The 23,055-nt window shown below is 36.1% G+C and overlaps 1 protein-coding gene across 22 annotated transcripts in view; it reads right to left on the reverse strand.

Annotated features, from left to right (window-relative positions):
• Nucleotides 1-1,555: 1,555 nt before the first annotated feature.
• Nucleotides 1,556-23,055, reverse strand: part of TRDN (triadin) — a 462,763-nt gene continuing 441,263 nt past the window's right edge. For 21 of the 22 annotated variants that reach the window (XM_058307371.2, XM_058307382.2, XM_058307378.2 and 18 more), the window contains 3 exons: nt 8,218-8,256; nt 6,486-6,524; nt 1,556-3,957 (listed from right to left, as the gene is read on the reverse strand). In XM_058307371.2, the coding sequence (XP_058163354.1) occupies nt 3,818-3,957; nt 6,486-6,524; nt 8,218-8,256 (218 nt within the window). In that variant the 3' untranslated portion in view covers nt 1,556-3,817. The remainder of the gene's footprint in view (nt 3,958-6,485; nt 6,525-8,217; nt 8,257-23,055) is intronic. The other variant, XM_058307360.2, reaches the window with a different exon arrangement.

Below are 23,055 nucleotides of genomic sequence, written 5' to 3' on the forward strand. Positions count from 1 at the left end.
TCTGTTGCCACGTGTAGGAGCAAGATGGCGGGTGATGTCTGCAAGGGTTCAGCCTTCCTCTTGCTCTTAACGCTCCATGGTCCCAGCTTCTTCCAGTATCAGCTGTAGGCTGGGATAAGTCTCGTCTCTCTCTTGGGGCTCATTTTTCTCCAGGCTCAGCTGCTCTGCTCAGCCACAAGGCCAGCTGTAAACTATTAGTCTAATGGCTCATTTGTCTTCCTGAGGCCTCTGCCATGTCTAATGGAACCTGTTCTCTTTCCTCTTCTTCCTCTGCTTCTCTGTTTATGCACTTTCTGGAGTTCCACATTAAAACTCCAACTAACTCCTGTGCCCTGTCATTTTCTCTACTGTCATGGCCCAATCAAAGCCCTAATCATAATTTAATCAAATGAAAGTGAAACCTCTGAGTTCAATACAATCTAAGGGTATCACTGGCCCAGAGGAATAGACCAGTTTACAAACATAATCAATATTTCCTTTTGGAATTCATCAATAATATCAAACTCCTACAGCATATACATGATTGACATTAGAAAATGTACAGGGGAATATGGTATAGGCCTGAAAAGACAAGGGCAACAAGTGTTACAAGGAAGCCAGTTGCTGAAAAAGTACAGCTAAGTTTCCATGACTTAATCTATTTGCAAATAACACAAGGAAGCTTGTGATAGTGGAGACCTCATAGGGAATAGTATGGGACAGTGGGATTTGCAGGGGATTAGAAAACAGATTTGAATTCTCAGTCCAATTCTGCTACTAACTAGCAAGGTAACCCTGGGAGTGTAACCTAACATCCTTGAGATTTCCTTCTCTCTCAAGCGAGTGAATGTAACTTACTCTCAAGGTCATTAAAGCTATCAGAAAAATTCAAGTCTTTACATATAGGGTTACATTTCAAATAGAAAGAATGGTTTGGGGATGCTGGGAAAATTAGTCAAGGTTTGTAATCACACCCGGAGGAAGGAGACTGGGTCATTTGGGAGTTGGCAGATAATGTTTCAGGTCTGGTTTTGACTTAGTCGCTAAGTATAGGCGCAGCTATACTTACGTTTCTCTAGAGCTTAGGTCCGTTTCTGTATGTGTCAGTTAGGCTAGAGGATCTCTGAGTTTTCCATCAGCAATAATATTGTTATTACTTTGGCTTTTCTCCCAGAGCAATAACTCAAGGAAATATTCTGCATCTCTAAGTAGCTACAGTTTCTGAAATATTTCTGGAGGAGTTTGACAGGGATGTCTCAGAATGAGTCAATATATAGGAAATTTTCTTGAGTTTTGTTTAAACAAAAACGCCTTGGCCTATTTAAATAATAAGATATCAAGTATTATAATAATTAAACACAAATTAAAAACCTCAGGTAAATTTATTTCTTATTTTCTCTAGGTCTTCATATATTAAATAGATGTGAAGGGTGGGGGGAAATAGAAGGTTAGATTGGGTGACTCATAACACTTGAACAAAATGGAGACCTAAAACACTTATTAAATACCTTCATATTCATGAAGACAAAAAAACTCTTAACCATTTGCCTTTCCTTTTAAAATGTAAATTGCAAAATTTGAAAGATCTAGAAATCCTTTATTTGATGGAACCATACAAACAAATGTCATTTTAACTAATATTTTTAAAGTGCTATAATCACTGTAACTTGAATCATATAAACCTGAACAATAATTATTTATGTTGTTTACATCACACTTTTATATTGTTTACATCATAAAAATTTTATGATGCTTTATTTTTATCAAATAGTTTTCACAATGAGAGAGAAAGAATCAAAAATGTAATATAGAAAAGTATTCACAGGTAAACTTAGTGCCATATACAAAAATACTATTTTAAAAGCTCATTTCAATAGATATTTCATCATAGTCTCTATGGTACCTCTGTGAGTTACCAGGCTGTTTTTCTGGAAAGCTTTATTTTATACACTGGGAAGCACTCATAGTATTTTTAATAAATTGTCATACATACTGCTTCAAGGTAGCACTGGGATTAGAATTTCTCTCTCATCTTTTTTTTATACAGTCCAGTGACTAACATAGTATCCTAGAAAGAGTAAGTACTCAAACAGTAGTCCTTGAATGAAAAAAAATATGAATGGATAAACCATTCTATTCTATGAAATCTAAAAGAGCGATCATATTTGCTCTCTGACATTCTTTTACTCATTAAATGAGACAGGCTGGAGGGTCAGGTGAAGAATCAACTTCATCCACTCTCCTACCAGCATGGGTTCATTGCTATATGAGGGAGCTTATAAGATAGTATCATCTGATCAGCCTTGAAGTTACAAACTTCCAGGTCCCCCCATAAGGAGTGTCATTAGTCTTAATTCATAATAATATTGACTTTTGTGGCATGAATAAGGTTCACAATCATCTGGCCTCAGGCCAACAAAAAGTCACTGAAAATCCAGTAATAATAATGAATGAGTCACGGATGCCCTAGCCTCATGATTTTTCATAAAATGGTGCTCTGTATGTTGGGCCTTCAGAACCACGGTTAGTTGCTGCCCTTGAAAAGAAATCATTTCGCTAGGATTGGCTCTGCTATCTCAGACCTTGCTGAAGATAAGTATAAACACAGCAAGGATAACTCAAGCTATTCCTGAGTTAATTTGTAAGTTGAGTTGCAACTGTAAACATTATAAAGGTCACAGCAGCATGACTTTTTAAGTTGACAAAAAAAGGCAAAAAAACCCCGAGGGTTGGTATCACTGGGGAATCAAAAGGTTAACAAAACCATAATAGTTATTCCCAGTGACACATTGTCAAATAGGTTAAAAATTGTCACCCATTTCATTGGCACTGATGGCCAATTATCTGAAAAACAAAGACATCTCTTGAAAGCACTTGTGTTAAATGTTTTCTTTAAACTTTGGTGACATTAACTTTTTTTTTTCATTTTGAGAAAGAAAACTCATTTAACTTCTCAAAAATAATCAACTGAAGAGAAATGAAAATATGTTTGCATCTGTCACCAAATTTAGTGACATCCAAAATTTCATCCAGGTGACATTTTCATTAGGACCCAGTTTAGAGAAATCTGAAAATTTCACATCTCATTTGCTTATATTTTAAACAAATGATTCACCATACCTGTCCAATTGGAAGGTATATTTCCATTGGAGTGAAAGTCCTCATAGAAATTCAAGACAAATCTTAGAGATAAGATTCTTTAAACATTTCTTTCCCATCTTATCACATTTAAAGTTCAGTGATATTTTGAACTCTAAAGGAGCATCTCGAGGAACTTATAGCAATCTTTGGTGCTATACTGTTATCCATTAATAGAGCACAGCTCAACTAAAATAGAAATTGGCATGCAAAAATTATTAACCTACTAAATGGTAACTTCTTGGATAAATCAAGTTAAGTTACCTAAATGGTGTGAAAGTGCCACTTCCATGTAAGCTAAGGTATAGTTTAAACTTTGAGCCCAGCCTGTTAGCATTTAAATATAAATATCTAGGTGATAACAGGAATTTCATTTTGTGATTGTCAATAACATTTAAAAGAACATTATTTAGTAAACTTTAAATTGTGTACAACCATACAGTGAGTGGAAAGAGAAATGTAAGTACTGCCCCCAAGCAACAAACACAAATTACAGATTCTTCAGTGTCAGACCCTTTAATGCTTCTATTTTGCTTTCAACTCCTTTGCCCACCCATTCTCTCTATACCAGGAAGAGGAATAAAATATTTTCAAACAATTTCCCTGAATCACAAGATAGCCATTGTCTGAACCACTGTGGACAAAGGAGAAGAGCCTATTTATTTTCAAAATCTTAAGCAGCTCTAAGGGCTGAGCATATCTATTGTCCTCTTTGCTTCTGTCCTGGAGAACTTGGGTGGCCGCTGCTCTCTCCAGGGTGGTGGGCAGGAGTGACAGGAAACTGAAATCCATAGCCATTGTATCCATCCAAGTAGACACATTGGAAGAAACTAATGGGAGCTAGAGAATAGAGCATGACAGATTGTTAAACAAACAGAACACAAGCAGAAACAGAGTTAAAGCATGGGGCAGGGCAGGACGTTCAGTTCACTTGGGCATGGGGACTGCAGCTGGAGAGCCTCAGCAACTACTTACAAAAAAAATTAAACCTCTCTGTGTTGTGGATTCCTTGTGTACAAAATCAGAACAACTACCTCATAGACAGTTCTGAAAATTAAATGAGTTAATACACATGAAGCACTTAAAACAGTTCCTGGTACATATTATACACTTAATAAATGATGGTAAACAATGACCTGATACAGAAAGTCAAAGTGCTTAGTATACAGGAATCTATTGCTGCATATAGCATTCAGAGACTGTTATATAAGTATCAGGTTTCAAACATAAACTCATCACTATGCAATGAAACAGGCTTCTTATAGTTTTGTAATATGCAACAGAGAGCTGTGTGGTTCCTAAAGTCTTGCTGTTCCACTTGCCCTTACCAAGGTGGTAGAGTTCAGTGGACTTGAACATGAGCTCTGGAATCACTAACTGGTGCTTGCAGGTAGCAACTTTGTTAAGAGATGACAAGTTTAACCTCTCCTAGCAATCATGGGTGCTTCCTGAGTGTTCAGGGTTTTTCCATTCTTCCCATGGGCATTCTGTCAACCACAGATATTTTGCAGAAGGCAAGGAATGAGAAGGGTGAAGTTAGTGTTTTGTGAAAGATAGGAAAGATGGCTAAACTTATATGAGACTGAAGGCTAATGAGGTGGGAGGAAGCTGAGAGAAGTAACAAGGGGTTATTCTGATTTCATCACCGTGGGTGTCCCTTGATCATTATCACTGGGCTTTTAGTGATGAAAATAGTTTGAAGGAATGTTGAATTTAGTGCTCCTCCTCTCCACCTCTTCTTATCCAGCATTATTTTCCAGTTTGCTCTAGCCTCAAAGTTTATGGGGTTTGTTGAACAGGCTGCAGAGAGGGAAATCTGAAACACAATGGCCCTGAAGCTGGGCCTGCATCAGTGTGGAATGGCAGCACCTGAGCTAAAAGTAGAAAAATCAGTCAACTACAGGCTACCTTTCAGCTGGCCAGTATCAGAAGCAGGCGCTCTTCTGACACATTCACTTAACTGATGTTGAATTGGCTATTAATAATTGTATACCATACGGGCTGCAAATTTTAGAGGTTATCTCAAAGGCTCATGAATATCAGGCTGTAGAACTACCTTATTCTAACATTAAAATAGGAATTGTTGTTTTAATGTCAACAAGTCCATAACAAATATATTTGATGGGTTTTTACTAAGTATACTGAATTTTGCTTTAATGTTTATTTACGAAATAAGAGATTTCAAGTGTTAATGCAAAATAGCCACAAATTGTTACCTGTAGGTTAACATTTTGGAAAGAGTTGCTGTGTAAATAAGAAGCATGTCCACAATGATTTACAATTCTTTTTTTCCTGGACTTTGGAACAATACCTGAAAGTATCCTAAGACTTTATTTCCCTGTATTTCTCACAACCTTATTATGTATAAGGTTATAATGGATGTGATGGTTATCTTATCTGCTGACGTTGTTGTCTCAGCATCTTGGAAAGTGTTTGGAGCATAGTAGGAACTCAAAAAATATTTGTTAAATGAATCAATGTATTATTAATACAGAGTGGGAGGTATCTGTGATTATAAAGGGCATTTTAGTAATTTCCAGTAGAAATATGTTTCATGATCTTTGCAGATCCCAGAGAACATTACTGATATAATTTCTTCAGGTAAATGTCTAATTCTTTACTTTAAAAACAGTATGTGAAAAAAAATGGTTATGCCTATTTCAAAAATTGCTGTCTTTAGCCTATCCAACAATGACTATTTAAAACATATATGAATTTATCACTTTGCATTTAAGAAAAATTTCTAGTATGGAAGTACCAGAATAATGAGATATTCTGAACATTGAATTTTGTAAGTGCATGTGAACAATGATTGCCTTCTAAAATCAACAATCCCAAAGACTGAACATTAAGAGGCTGCCATATATAGAAAAAAAATCAGAAAGTACTTTGAATCTTTGAAGTGAGTTTCTAAGTATTTGAATTGCTGGGGCCTATTTCTAGATTTTTTTCTTTTCTATAAAAGGTTCAGGATATCACTTCAGCTGTCCTATTATAAAGCAGGCAGTGACACACATTTAAACGTTGATTCAGCTAGAGTAGTCAGGATCAGAGTTGGGTAGAATAGTTTGTGATAAATACCACTTCAGTCATTACTTTGCAATTCCTCTAAATAAGTGCCTCTTCCTCGACAAAAAAAAAATAGTGGTGAACTACTCTCTGAAATATAAATGACCTATTCAATGTTATTCTTCACATCTCTGTTAAAAATCTTTTCTTCTAATACTGGCCTTCTTAAGAGAGTCAAAAGTACACATTTATATGCAGCATCTTTAATATAGAATGATTTAAAAGTTTTTTTTCACCTTAAAACAAAAATTTTTTAGTTCTCACATTTCTGTGGGTTTTAATCTACTTTGTAAACTTACTTTTTTGCCTCTTCGCGGATGACACATCTTCAGTTTCTTCTAGGGACAGAAAAATATAAAAGTAAATAACTTGTACACTCACAGGCATTATACAAATATGTATGGGACTGAGAATGCCTAAACAGGAGCACAATAAGAGAGAAACATGAGTCAACTGTCCTATAATTATAATATGGCTTATATTTAGATTTTTTTCAGTCTTTGACAATAAAATTTAATAGGTACATGCCAGTGATAGAAGAGGAGGCAGTCAAAACAAGGATGAGGCATGGCACAGGTGATTGTTCAGACAACTAGTCCCAAGGAGCTGGATCTTGATAGAAAAGGGCTCTGGCACTTTGCTCTCTTGAGAAGAGGTCTTTGAAAGTTATAATATGTCAGGTGTCGGATGTTGCTAAGAGATGAAAGTTTTGCCAAAAGAATTCTAAACTTCTGAGGGATATGACTTTTTAGTGATGATTATTGCTACAACAGAATAGAAGCAGGCTAGTATTCTGGACTCTTTCCCTCCTTTATTACCATGGACTTAATTTTTATTTTGTTTGTGCTGTTGTGATATGTGCCATGTATTTACCTGGTGATGAGGACTTTGAAACTATCCATTTGAGGTCATTTTTCTAGGTCAGAAATTCTTTACTGGGGTCCATGGATGGTCATTTCGGGTACTTCCTGTTAAACTCTGAAGTGTCAGAAGATGTATGAATGTGTGTGTGTGTGTTTGCTTCACAGAAAGTTTATAGCTTTCATCAGTTTCTCAGTGGGTTTTAGGGCCTTGCCTCCCAAAATGTGAAGCTGTATCAGTATTACTTAGGAGATTTTGTGCAATTTTTAAGGGCACAACCCAGACCTATGGCATTTCAACGAGATCCCCATGTGACCTATATATACAGTAATGTTTGAGAAATACTGGTCTAGAAGTCAAAGATAGTAAGTCATTATTCTTAAAAATTCAGTTAAAAAATGTATAATGCACTATTCAAAATGTTTTTTGAGACAAGTATTAATCTCAATTTTCATTTAATAAGACTTGGTTAGTGATGCCCTTGAGTCTTTTCTCATTGCACTATGTTCACTTTTACCTAATGTGGGCATTGCCACAGAACTTATGCTTTGGTGTCAAGAACAACTTGTAGGGAAACTCTTACTATTCTCAGGCAAGTTTGGAAGTATAAAGGGAAATATCAATTATATTTCAAGCCAAAAAAAAAGAAGCTAGGAAACCTTACAAGAAAAAAACCCTAAGAGTAGTTCAAATACTTACATGACAGATGATAAATTTAGTCCTGGAAAGGCTTGCTCAAGATCATACATCGGGCTGAATTTCTGACAGCCTGTCCTCAAAGGTCATTCTTTTTTCCTTTCTGATATTGTTGATATTATAGGTAAGTTATCTCAAGTTTTCTTAATAAAAATTATCAACCTCATATTCGAACATTATGTGGTTCTCCTGCTGTCAAATGGCCACCTTATAATGCTTAATGAAATTATAAATTTGAAGTATTGTTCCTGTAAACAGATTGGCCAACAAATCATTGTCTAACTAGAGTCTTCGATATGTGAGGAGATTTTTATTTTCCAGCAAATAATGTAAAGAAAACTGTTTAAAAAATAAGTCCACCATGTAAACATTGCTTAGCAAAGTTGAGGAGATCAAGGATAGTTAAATAAAACAGACTAAACACTACAGCCTGGTGAGAAAAGCCTTTAAGTGAATCAAATACAACAAACTCACCTTTAGCTTTCTTTGAAGGAGGTACATCTTCAAAATCTTCTAGAGAATAGAAAAAAGGCACATCACATCATGGTTTGTTTGTCAGTTTTTCCAAAGAAGAAATGTTGTGTTTAAAGATTTGTTATTCTTTACTGTACAAACTTAGCCTCTAGTGTTTCTACAAACAAGAACTTGCTGAGCTGGAGGCAACTTCTCTGAGTTGGAGGGAGGGTGGGGAGGCAATGGAAGATATATCACGACTAAAGGACTAAGTAGGCAGCAAAAGCAGGCTGAGCAGGGAAGAACCTGCAGGGACACTACTGAACGTGCCTCTCCTCTGACTCCTAAAATCCCCCTAATGACCATCACTGCCTTTGGAGATATGTAATAGATTAATATACACAAGCTAGATCAAGAGAAAAATAACCACCCATGTATTTTATCAGCGGGTGTTTAGGGGATTTGGGCCTTTTTGTCAACTCCAAAGGCAATGAAAAGACCCTAAAAGATGAACTAAAGCTCAAGTATGTAAGAAACGAGTCTAAACTGTTTCATAAATCATTTGATCTGTTGTGCTTTCGACAATCTGGCACATATTTGGAAATGACAGATCTCTAAGAAATAGGATGGAAGTAATTTTAAGTCTGAGATAATTCTAACACAACATAATTAGATGATTTCTTAATTTTTACACCAACTTTTTAGCACTTGTGATGACCTAAAAAAGGGTCAGTTTTATATTATTTATTTGTATTTTACATACCAGCTTCCCATAAAGAAATAAAAACCAGATAAAGGAGGTCAGTATGCAAATTTCCTCTGAAATTTATTATTTTCAGGCAAGTTTGGAAGTGCAAAGAGAAATGTCTATTATATACCAAATATATATATATCAAAGGAAATGTGGCCTTCAGGGACAAATGCTATTATGGTGAAATAAAGAAAAGGGAAAAGGAAACAAAGTTATAAGCTTTCTTACATGGATTGTGAATGCCTTTACCTGATGCATTTTAAGGAATATTCAAATACAGGCTTAATAAATAAAATATTAAATTAAGGGGCCATGGCATTAAATTGCCCAATCAACAACTATAAGTAAAAGAAAGATATAAATGGTTACATGATATTTTGAATTGACTTTATATATAAAGTGATGTCAGAGTTCTTTAAAAATTAAAATATATTTCTAACATTTTATTAAGAGTCTGCTAATTTCTATGAAAGATCTGTACACTTAAAACTAAGACAGTTATCTGTCTGGATTCATTTGTTACCCCAGGAGAAATAAAGATGGATAGAATAAAAATCTTAGCCTCTCCTTTTTCCCAAATTCTTTATTCTGACTCAACAGCAATTGGATGCAAGTAATTGCAGCTGGCAAGAACTGAGTAAGATGTCTGAGTAACGTGTCGATTGCTCAGGCTTCCTGAAGAAGAGGCATAAGAAAGTAAACTGCAAGCCTGGGTCAGTTGCTACAGAGATTGCATCTCTGTGTAAACAATTTTTCAGCAACAAATATTTATTGAAGTAGCAATAAGTTGCTTTGATTATTGATGCTCAGAATACCAAAAAAAAAAAAAAAAAGAAAGAAAGAAAAGAAAAAGAATGAGGCATTTACTGTCCTTATACTCTTTTAACCAGCAAATTGGTTGGGTGAGTGGTAGTTTTGAGAAAACAAATATTTGACCTGAAAAGGTCATTTATAATTGTTAGCTTAAAAGAAGTATAAAAATGTGTGAATGCTTTTTTTTGAGGCAGTCAAGAAAATATTTTATAAGGAAAATCAAATTTGAAATGGGCCTTGTAATATAGAGAAAATTCTGATGGAGAGGTCAAGTTCAAAGCAAAGGGACCACATGAAGAAACACGGAGAGAGCAGCAAAGAACAGAGGAGAGGGTATTCAGGGAGCTCCAGGAATGTTGAGGAATGCATGAAAGCTGAGTCTGGAAAAGTTGGATAAGACTATCGTGGACTTTTAGGCTAAGTCTGAAAGTTATGGACCTTCACTTAATTTCATAGTTAGCAAAAGTTGCTCAAGGGAGAAATAATATAATGATGTACTTTATAAAAATTAATTCACACTGGATCATAAGACAGTGGATTCAGAGAAAGGAACTGGAAAGACATTTTGAACAGTCAAGATATAAAGTAATCATTTCTGCAAGCAGGAGTCACTGAATGAGTTGGGAGTAAAAGAGGCATTGTTGGTAGAGCAATATAGAATTATGTGCATGTGGAAAAAGGGATTAGTTCAATAAGGGATAGAAATATATGCCATTTGAGTATGAGGAGGATTGTCATGCCATTCCCAGTAACAAGAAAGTCCCAAAGAGGCACAGATTGACTGGGGATTGTGAAGAGTAATTTCTATGGATTGTGGTGTTGTGTAGGTCAGGCTGTTGTAAATGTTCAACAAGCAGCAAGAAAGAGAAGTCTGGAAAAGCTTAGAAATATGCATTGAGGCAATAGTGAGTTGGGAGATCACTTTTAATGATGGCAGTAACTGTTAATCATTTTTAACCCTGTGCACTAGACACAATTCAGTTATTTCATGTGTTAGCATACACAATACTGAAAACAATCCTATGAGGAAGCTGCCCTTATTTTAAATCTCTAGTACAGATGGAGTAAAGAGGTGTGGAGGTGTAACCAAGGCCAAAGAGCTAGTGAGTGGCAGAACCAGACCATGAAATCAAGTCTGCCCAGATCAGGGTCATTTGAACGAGAATTTATATTTATCTTCCAACCAGCACACCTACCATGTACCAACCATTGTTCTAGGCAGTTTACAAATATTAACACATCTGCCTCCTCAGCAAATCTGTGAGGAAGGAACTACTACTTTTGCCATTTTCCATCTGGGCAATTGAAGCACAGAGAGAAGCTCTAGGTCCCACAGCTGGTAATGGTGGAAATGGGATTTGGATCAGGCATTCTGGTGCCAGAGAATTTATGGGTAACTACTATGCCATCCCATCTCTTGAGGATGGCCTTCTAAAATCAGTCCTCTCTGACCCAGGAACCCATGTATTATGTTGCCTAAATCATACTCGTTGAAAGGCTCTGGTTGATAGAGTTATATATGAGCCACACACTCTTGCATAGCAGGCATGAAGGAGAAAGGATGATAGGGGATGGTAAGTGAGGGTCCCTTTTTGCTTCAAACAATCTGTTCTTCTGTGGGGATGAATAGAAAGGTTAATTCATTGTCTTTAAAAATGATAATGAAGAGGAAACATTCCTCGCCTCTCTAAGTAATTCAGGCAATCATATTAGAAACATTGAAGAATAACCATGGGTTATCTTGACTTTCAAAATGTAGTGTATCCTTCACTTAAATAGAATCTTAGATTCCAAAGGAACCTCAGATATTAGTGAGTCCATTTTCCCATCTAAAGCAGATGTTCCCACTTTACAGAGTCATGAATGGGTGTGTGGCCACCATTTCAATCTTTTCAACATGCTCACATTAAAGGCTGTGTTTTAGATAACTCATTTGTACTTATTGAATTGGGGCTCCCTCCATTGGGTTTCTTAAGCAGCTACTGGTTTTGAAAACAATAAAATTTTTTTCAAGTAGTGCTTGTACCTCCTAACTAATAGAGATAATTCCTCCTCTGTCACAATTCCACAATCGCTCCCCCCATCTCACATAATTATCTCTGAAAACAAAAGGAAAACCTATTCTATGAGCAAGTGTAACACTGAAAAAAAATCATAAATTCTCTCTGCCCTTAGACTGAACATATTTATCTCCAAGCCTCATCTCTGCCACAATTAAAAAGAGAGTCAGAGCAGGTGGGCTCTTTAGGAAGGTTCAGGTGTTAAGTCTTCATCTATATCAGGGGTTCTTAGCAAGGGGTCAATGAGCTTGAATTACATAAAAAAAAAACATTAGTCTTGTGGGGCCCTGTTGGTGCAGGTGTGATATGTTTATTAAATAATACTCAGTATAATGTGGACTTAGGAAGGGTCCATTGTTTTCACCTGACTGGCAAAAGGGTCCAAGAAACAAAAAAGATTAGATTGAGAACCCCTGACCTAGATGGAGTCAAGAGTAGCCTTAGCCCTATGAGGTTTGAAACAGAGACTCTGTAAACAGCCAATATGTTAGCATTAAGGAGATTGTATGTATTGCATAAATATGGGTTCTTATTGATATTTGGATCAAAGGGATTCCAAAGACATGAGGGAATATGGAGTCTAGCCTCAGTACCAATAATAGATAAGTTATATAATTACACATATCAAGTCTACGTCTTAGCACATTTCGCACTAAATAAAACAGATTTATCATTCTCAACAATCACTTTTTTTAAAAAAAGTATACTTAGACTATACAAATGTCACATAAAAATATAGGGGGATTCCTATATGCTTCACTCCCCATACCTCCCATTTTTTCCCACATTAACAACAACCTTCATTAGTAAGGTACATTCATTGTAATTGATTAACACATTTTGGAGCATTGCCACTAAGCGTGGATTACAGTTTACATTGTAGTTTACACTTTCTGCCACCCAATTCTGTAGGTTATGGCAAGATTTATAATGTAACATCATTCAGGACAATTCCCAAGCCCCCAAAAGCCCCCGTATTACACCTGTTTTGCCCTCTCCCTGTCCTCAGAACCTCCAGTGGCCACTGTCTCCACATCAATGATATAATTTCTTCCATTGCTAGAATCACAATAAGTCTATAGTAGAATACCAGTAAGCCACATTTTATTCTCTAGAAAAATGGTTCTCAAACCTTTTGGTCAAAGAAACCCTTCAAAATCTTTCAAAAATATATTGAGGACCCCAAAGAGCTTTTACTCATATGGATTATATCTTTTGATATTTACCATATTAGAAATTAAAACAGACATTTTTAAACATGAGAATACACAAGCTCCCATTTCTTTAGTTATCAGAGCAATGATGTCTGTACCTGCTAGGTAGCCTCTGGAGAATGAGAATCCATTGTACACTCATGACAAAATGGGAGTGAAAAAGGAAAATGACAGTGTATTATTATTATGTAAGGAGTTTTGATCTCACAGACCTGTTGAAAGGATCTTGGAGACCCCAGAGGTCCACAGACCAAACTTTGAGAACTGTTAGTCTAGCTGAAGAATGTGTTTTTTCTATGAAAGAGCTGCATATATTACAAAAGGAAATAATTAAAAATAAGGTCATCAAAAAGAACGGTGATTATTAAAAAATAAGTTCACTGAGCATTTAAACCAATATCAGTTCAAATTATTTGAGAAAACAAGATAAAAGAACTATATCTTGTTTTTCTGACATAGAAATATAACAAAACAGTGCAAAACATAAGCAAGAACACACACAAAGCAAAAAACTGGACATGTCAAAAGAATTATTACAGAGGAAAAGCTTGGATATATTTCCAACTTATATATTTTATGAAAAATATTATATGCAAATGATCTGCTCATTAACTAATTCTTACTTGGCATTAGAAGAAAAAATTGAATTATATAAAAAAGTGAAATTTTGAACCTTAGAGATAGAAAACAATTTATTTTATTATATTAATACCATCCCTTCTAAATTTGGATAATTGGAATAAATTTAACACCACTGTCACACATATGCAAATTTATTAATTAGATACTTATTTTCTATTCACAGTCTTTTTCAAAGGTGGCTGAAATCTCAGTTTCTTCTTCATGTAAAAGGTGAAATGCATCATGAATTTTTTTGTGATATAGTCTATGTGTTTTAATATTAAAATATTAAAATTAAATTAGATTTTTAAAATATTCATATAGCATGTACTATGAAAGTGAAGATTACCTTGAGGTAATCATTAAAAAATACTTACTCTTTCTATAATAATAATAATAACTACAATGTATTAAGCTTTTTTCTTGGTATTTACATATATATTTCCACATAAGTCTCACCATATACCTATGAGATAAATAGAAAGTCTCCATTTCACAAAAGAACATTGAGAGTGTCAGAGGGTTGAAAAAAGAGTGCCTTCAAGCAATGCATTTTAACGTGTTGGAAGAAATGTGGAGCTAATTTTCTTCAACTTCTAGCCCAGTTGTTCTTAGCCTGTATTGTTCCATGGACCCCTTTGCCAGTCAGGTGAAAAGCATAGACCCCTTACTACATCCACACTAAACTGTTTATTATTTAATAAATATATCACACTCGTACCAACACATCCCCACAAGAATAATGTTTTTTTAAAGTTTCAATTCAAGTTCACAGACCCCTTGTTATGAACCCCTGTTCTAGACCCTCACTCTTTCCATTACACTATTCCATCACCATTTGCAAAGAATGTTGCTGCAGGTCATGGAAGAAGCACAGGGAATAAGACAATACCAGGAAGTAATTTATAACCAGGTAGAGAAAATGGACTAATACCCAAACAAATATTATAGCATAAGATACTGTGGACTTCAAGGTAGTATATGAAACTTTTCAAAATAAGTGCTAGATGTTCTCAAGGATGGAATGGTCACTACTTTCTAGATATCAGAAAAAGTTTTATGGAGGCTATTCTGTTAGAGATGAACTTTGAAAGATCACAAGGGATTGGACAGTCAGTGGGTAAGAATATTCTGGGAAGAGGGAAAAACAAGTCAAATCTTAGGATGCAGGAATAAATATTAGAAACATGAAAAGTTCAATTGAGTTGGAACATGTGATAGGATGGAACATATTTGGACAATTGTGACAGTGATGATAGGAATAGATTTTAAATGTATGCTTGGACTGGATCATCAAGGCTCCAGATCTTTAATTTTTTCTAAATTAGCAATGAAGAAATAGTGACATTTATCAAATAAATGGTTTCATCAAATTGAAGTTTTGTAATCTGTTAGTAGAAATGAAAAGGAAGAATGTCAAATGAGATAGGGACCTGTTGGGGTGTGACTGCAGTGGTGTAGAAGAGAAACAGTGAAAGCCAGCATTAGCAGAGATAACAATTAACATGACTTGATGACTGAATTAGTGTCCCAGAGGAGCTATAGGGTTCATGAAAATTGAGAAGCCTCATGTTCAGATCCAAGATTGCCCAGTAACCACAACTGTTTTCTAGTCACGTTTTAACATCATGGCCCTATCCTAGCCTTCTTCCTACTCAAAACAGTTTTAAAAGTTTCAATTATTAAATTGGCTTGGTGAAATGGTCTTGAGTACTCAATAAATGAAAGAAAACTATAACTGAACAAGGTTGTTTATGGGGGTAAATGTTTTCCTCAGTGTCATGTGACAACAGAACTGTGCTGGTTTAAAATACTTTTCTGTCCTAGTAGTCCTTTGTGTGCTTAAAATTTTGCACATAAAACATTTATCTGAATCCACCTGGCTATTAGCACTTCATGACAGAATAAAGGCATTTTGATGTCCATCTTTAATGCTTGTTTTCTTTTAAAGGATGAATTGGCTGTCTTAAGGGAGAAGAATGTTATAATTTTTACTTATGAAAGTTTACTTATTAAGTTCTGTAAAAACAAGAAAGGAAGAAAAATAGAATTTATACCTCAGTGGATAACAGATGTAAATCAGGTGGCAGTAGACAAAGCGAGGAAGAACAAGGTGGGGACAAAGTGAAAGAACAAGGGTAACATAGAAAGTCCACTTATAAACCTGTCCAGTGGTGGTGGGGTAGACAAAGGACGAAGATGAGAATTGAAAATGTAGGATCAGAGCTTAGAAGAAAGTTTAGGCTTCAGAACTATTTTGGGACATCCGCAAAGAGGTAGATGAGAATTGAAAACGTAGGATCAGAGCTTAGAAGAAAGTTTAGGCTTCAGAACTATTTTGGGACATCTGCAAAGAGGTAGATCCGCAAAGAAACAGATGACTCCACTGAGGAGACAGCAAGGTTGGATGATTCCATGGAGGAGAAAGAACTGAGGATGGAAGAATTCAACTTGTGGGAAAAGCAGCAGAAGTTCAATACAGAGAAAATAGAGTCAGACTGAAAAGAACATCCAATGTGATGAAAGTCAAAGGAGGAAAACATTTCAAAAAGGATGGGGAAAGCAACAATATTGAATGTATCAGAGGGATAGGGATGGGGGAGAAGTCAGAAAAGGTAACTAAAGCTTTCCAATTTGAGTCAACTATTTGAAGAGAATGTAATGGGACACTATCTAGGTTGCCTAGATAAAAACACTTGAAGGGGAGGCAAGGAATTATTGGGAGACTTATTTCAGTAGTGTACTTGTAAATGAAAGCACAGCCAAAGTAAAGCAGCTCCAGGAGGTGGAAAGGGCAAGGGAAATGTAAATAAAGGAATAGTTGATCATATTTGTAGGCAGAGGGAAGAGGATCTCATAGAGTGAGAAATTGAAGATGCCTGATTGAGGGAGCAAGGATTCAGAGATGGCAAGAAAGTACTGAGTCAAGAAGGTAGCTGGAGGGATAATTTTTGGGAGAGGAAATGCTTCTTGTAGAATGGGAGGTTGGCAGTGGGTAAAATGGGAAAGATTTAAGGAGACTGAAATATGGAGAGAAGACAGTTTTAAAGGATCCATGTTAATGTCATAGGAGGTAAATTTTGTTTTCTCATTAAAAAAAAATTCTTTGTGCTGCACAGTAGCCTCTGGACACTCTTAGTAAAGACAATAAATAAATTTAAAAACTACTTAAATAATGCATATATATGCACTAGCCCGGTTACTGCATGTTTCTCCCTGCTAGCAATCTGTTCTGGTTTGAATGGAGTTTCAAGAAATACTCGAATAAACATCTGGGGTCCTGAGGTACCGACACAAAAATGACTTAGTATGGATTTTTGTATTATTCCTCACTTCTCTTACTTTAAGACACAGCATCACTTTGTGCCTGTAGAGTTACCCAGAGTTCCAAATTATTTTTCTCAACTGACTTACTGGATTATGTGTAATAATTTAATAGAATATTGTATTTTAATAGTTCACATTTTTCCAAGAAATCCAAAGAATTTATTGTAATTTAAAATAACAGTCAGGACCCAGTTTATTTTAGCCCTCAGGTGTGAGAGGCTCCTTCTGTGCATGCATTTAAAATGATCATGAGTCTTAAAGAAAATTATTCTTGCAACACTAAACAGTGTCACCAGAATCCTTGAAACTGACCACCCCAGGGAATAATAAAATATGTAGAGAGAGTTCACACTTGGAATTTTGCACACAGCACAAAGTTAAGCCAAGGATGTTCAGTAATTGTATGAATGTCTGTTCTGTCATTCTGAGGAAGAGACACAACTGTCCTGAGGGCAATGTCAGAATAAATGAATCTCACCCATAAATGGATGAGGCCACATTGCTGGGGCCCAAAGACTCATAGTGCACAGTGACAAACATTGCACCAGATGTGTCTTTTATACAGGCTTTCTCTGGGGTCTAGCAAAAGGAGAGATTGGAGGAGGTTGGCAAGCAGCTGGTATCTATTTAGAAGGCTCCATCTAAACATAATTGCTCCATTTTTTAATCCTGGGAAAAAATCTCCGTGAATTTAAACAACCTTACTCTAAAGAGTAGGATTCTTTTAAATCCACCCCGAAGAATTGTCCTGAATGATGCTGCAATGACAGTTATAAGCCATTATATATCTTGTCATAATTTACAAAATTGTGTGGGAAAGAGTAAACTACAATGAAAACTATAATCCATGCTTAAAGGCAATGCTCCAAATTCTGTTCATTAATTGTAACAAATGCACCACACTAATGAAGAATGTTGTTAATGTGGGAAAATGTGGGAGGGGTAGGGAGTGGGGCATATGGGAAACCCCTATATTTTTTTATGTAATATTTATGTAATCTAAGTATCTTTTTAAAAAATTAGAAAGTATACTATTAAAATTTTTTAAAAAAATCCACCCCAAAAAATAAGATGTTGTTTTTCCTTATTATTTTATCTTATAGTTTTATTCATTTTTAATCATAAAAACATTTAAGTCTGGAGGAGGGGCAAGATGGTGGTAGAGTAAGGAGCTCCAAGAGTCAGTTCATCCTACAGCACAGTTAGTAATCACACAGAGCTATCCAAAGCACCTCTTTGGGGGCCCCAGGAGACCAGAAGAGCATCCTGGAACATCACTGAATGTATGGAAGGAAGAGACTGTCCATCTGCAGTGAAGATTTGTGAGTAGAGTACTCCGTGCTGCAGAGACTGGTACCCATCCTCCACTGGCAGTGTAAGCGACCTCAGGAGCTGTTCCATGACTGGATATGGAAACTCCATTTCCCCAAAATGGGGAAGAGATTGTTGGGCACTGACTTTAGCTACTGCTTAGTGAATTTGGCTGACTGAAGTATAATAATAAGAACCACTGAAGTTTTAACAAGTTGGAAAGAGATTGGAAGCTGCCATTTTAACTCCACTCCTGGCATGAGAGGAAGCAGGGCTGACTGAAAATCACAATGAAGGTAGGGCCAGTTTCTTTTCATTCAGATGGGATTGCACCACTAGCCTAGGGATTGCACCCCACCTCAAGCAGAAGAAGCTGCACCAGCCTCTCTGGGTAACTGCAAGTGCTTTTGGTGAGCATGGACTGAATAGTCAGACACCTAGGGCTCAATCCCTACACTCCAATGAGATAGGAGAGGAGCTGTGGCTCCTCAGCCTCTCAGGGCAACTGGAGGCACTTTTGGCCAGCATAAACTCAACCACTGGGTACCTGTGGCTCCACCCCCACCCCTTATTAGATAAGAGAAGGACTGTGTTTCTCCAGGCTCTCTGGGTAACTGCAGGTGCTGTTGGCCCATGGACTGAAGAGTCAGACATCTGTAACTCCATCTCCACCCCAAAGTAGGATAGGAGGCAGCAGGTGTTTACTCAGCCCCTCCAGGCAACAGCAGGTACTTTTGGCCTACATAGACTAAACTGTTGGGCATCAGTGGTTCTATTTCCATCCCCTAAAGAGCAAAAGGGACAGTACTCCTCAGCCTTTCAGGGCACCTGCAGGTGCATTTGGCCCACACAGATTAGATATATTAGATATTGGGCACTCCAGAGGTCCATTCCCATGCCTGCAGAGAGAGGGGGGCCAGTGTTACATTAGTCTACCTGGGCAACTGCAGCCATTTTAAACAAACATGGCATAGATTGCTGCCCACATCTACAGCTCCGTCCCCACCCCAGGTGAAGCTTCATTAGTCACTGCAGGCAAGTATGGAAGGTCTTGGCCTGAACAACTTGGAATATTATACATGGTTGCGACTCTCTCACTACTCCTGGCAGAGGAAAATGTTGGGAGAATCTTCACTGGTACCTGGGGCAACATGGACAGCTTCAGCTTCCACAGCTTACAGCACCAACTACATCCTTTGCTCCTACTACACCACCCACAAGGGAGGAAAGTCAAGAAATCCTTAAACTGAAGAGAGAAACTGCACCCAGAATAAATAAATCTAGTAAGCCAGATGCAAAGACACACAAAAAATTACAATCAATATCAAGAAACAGGAAGATGTGGCCCAGTTAGAGGAACAAGATATGGCTGCAGATGACATAAAGGAATTGAGACAACTAATCATAGATGTTCAAAGAAATCTCCTTAATAAATTCAATGAGATGGCTAAATAGATTAAGAATATTAAGATAATACTGATTAAGCACAAAGAAGAATTTGAAAGCATACATAGAAAAATAACAGACTTTATGGGAATGAAAGGCACAATAAATGAAATTAAAAATACACTGGAGGAATATAACAGCAGATTTGAGGCAGAAGAAAGGATCAGTGAGCTTGAAGATATGGCCTTCAGAAGTGAACATATAAAAGAACAGAAGAAGAAAAGAATGGAAAAAAATTGAACAGGGTGTCAGGAAACTAAATGACAGCAAGAGACATGCAAATATAGGTTTCATGGGGGTCTCAGAGGGAGAAGAGAATGAAAAAGGGGCAGAAGGAATATTTGAAGGAATAATGATAGAAAATTTTTCAACCCTATTGAAGGACATAGATACCCATATCCAAGAAGCACACACCAATAAATCTGAATAAACCAACTCTGAGACACAAACTAATCAGAATGTCAAATGCCAGAGAAAAAGAGAGAATTCTAAGAGCAACAAGAGAGGAGCAATGCATAACATATGTGATACCCAATAAGATTTAGTGCCAATTTCAAATCAGAAACCATGGAGTCAAGAAGTCAAGATGTATTTGAGATATTTCAAGAGAAAAAACTAACAGCCAAGAATCTTATATGCAGTAAGGTTGTCTTTCAAAAATGAGGATAAGTTTAGAATATTCACAGATAAACAGAAACTGAGAGAGTTTATACCCAAGAGACTGGCTTTGCAAGAATTACTAAAAAGCCTGAAAAGAAAACTCAGGAGAGAGAGGCTTGGAAAAGAGACTTGAAATGAAGATTATATCAGCAAAAGTAACTGAAAAGAGTGGTGAAAATAAAATATGACAGATAAAACCCAAAGGTCAAAATAGGTGAAATAAGAACTGCCTGTACAGTAATAGCATTGCATGTTAATGGATCAAAATCCACAATCAAAAAGCACAGACTATCTGAATGGATAAGAAAATATGTGGATTCTATATGCTGTCTACAAGAGACACATCTTAGGCCCAAGCATACCAATAGATTGAAAGTGAAAGTTTGGAAAAAGATATTCTACACATGCAGTAACAAAGGAAAAACTGGAGCAGCTATACTTATATTGAATGATATTGACTTTAAAAGCAAAACTAGTATTAGAGAAAAGGAAAGTCATGATATATTAATAAAAGGGGCAATTCACCAGGAGAAATTACAATCTTAAATGTATATGCACCTAATGAGAATGTCTCAAGATATATGAGCAAACACTGGCAAAACAGGAGGGGGAAATAGATATCTCTACAGTAATAGTTGGAGACCAGTACAACACTCTCAGCCTGGATAGACTATCTGGGCAGAAGATCAATATAGAAACAGAGAGCTTGAATAATATGATAAATAGAATAAACATAATAGATATATACATAACACTGCACTCCAAATAGCAGGATATACCTTCTTTTCAAGGGTGCATGGATCTTCTCTAGGATAGACCATATGTTGGGTCACCAAGCAATTCTCAATAACATCAATGTGATTGAAAATATACAAAGCACTTTCTTTGATCATAATGGAATAAAGTTAGAAATCAACAAGATGCAGAAAAAGGGAAAATTTACTAATATATGGAAATCAAAAAACACTCTTAAATAATCAGTGAGTCAAAGAAAAAATTTTGAGAGAGATCAATAAATATCTCAAGATGAATGAAAATGAGAACACAATATATCAGAACTTATGGGATATGGCAATGGTAGTGTTGACAGGCAAAATTATGGCCCTCAATGCTTACACAAAAAAGAAGAGTTAAAATCAATGACCTAACTACACAGCTGGAGGAAACAGAGAACAGCAAACTAATCCCAAATCAAGTATAAGGAATGGAATAACTAAGATCAGAGCAGAAATAAATGAAATTGAGGACAAAAACAAAAGAGAGAATTAAAAAAAACAAAAGTTGGCTGTTTGAGAAGATTAACAAAATCAGCAAACTCTTAGCTTGACTGACAAAGAAAGAAACAGAGAAGATGCAAATAAGAAATAAAATAGGGGCATTACTATTCACCCCACAGAAATAAAAGACATTGTAACAGGATACTATGAACAACTGTATGCCAACAAACTAGACAATAGAAAAAAATGGAAAAATGCCTAGGAATGTATGAACAACCTACACTGACCCTTAAAAAAAATAGAAGACCTCAACTTACAAATCACAAGTAAAGAGATTGAAGCAGTCATCAAACAGCTTCCCAAATGAAAAGCCCAGGAACAGATGAAATGTTTTCACTGGTGAGCTCTACCAATCATTAAGATTTAAGATGAATCTTATTCAAGGTCTTCCCAAAAAATGGAAAAAGAAGGAATCCTACCAAACTCATTCTAATAAACTGTTATCACCCTAAAACCAAAGCCAGGTAAAGATATTAGGAAAAAAGAAAATTACAGACCCATTTCCCTAATGAAAATGGATGCAAAAATCCTCAACAAAATTCTTGCTAATCTAATCCAACAATGCAGTAAAGGAATTATTCATCATGATCAGGTAGGTTTTATACCAGGCATGCAAGGGTGGTTCAACACAAGAAAATCAATCATGATAATACACCACATTAATAAATCAAGAAGAAAAACCACTTGATCCTATCGGTTGACACAGAAAAGACATTTGACAAAATACAGCGTCCTTTCTTGATAAAATGCTACAAAAGATAGGAATTGAAGGAAATCTCCTCAACATAATAAAGGCCATGTATGAAAAACCCACAACTAACATTATACACAATGGTGAAAGACTGAAAGCTTTCCCATTGAGATCAGAAACAAGACAAGGATGTCCACTGTCACCACTGTTCAGTATAATACTGGAGGTTCTAGCCAGAGCAATCTGACAAGGAAAAGAAATAAATAGGAATCCAAATCAGAAAGGAAGAAGTAACTTTCACTGTTTGTAGATTATATGATCCTCTATCTGGAATGTCCTGAAAAATCTACAACAAATCTACTACAGCTATTAAACAATTTCAGTAGTATGTCAGGATACAAGATCAATATTTAAAAATCAGTGGTATTTCTATACACTAGTAACACAAGTTCTGAGGAAGAAGTCAGGAAAAATTTCCATTTACAATAGTGATTAAAAAAATCATATATTTAGGAATAAAGTTAACCAAGGATGTAAAGCACTTTTATTCAGAAAACTGCAGTGCATTGCAAAAATAAATCGAAAAAGACCTACATTTTTGGAATGACATTCCATGCTCTTGGATTGGAAGACTAATATCATTTAAATGTCAGTTCTACCCAAATTAATATACAGATTCAATAAAATT

Source organism: Dasypus novemcinctus, chromosome 11 (assembly GCF_030445035.2).
Source record: "Dasypus novemcinctus isolate mDasNov1 chromosome 11, mDasNov1.1.hap2, whole genome shotgun sequence".
In the NCBI taxonomy this organism is placed as follows: Eukaryota; Metazoa; Chordata; class Mammalia; order Cingulata; family Dasypodidae; genus Dasypus; species Dasypus novemcinctus.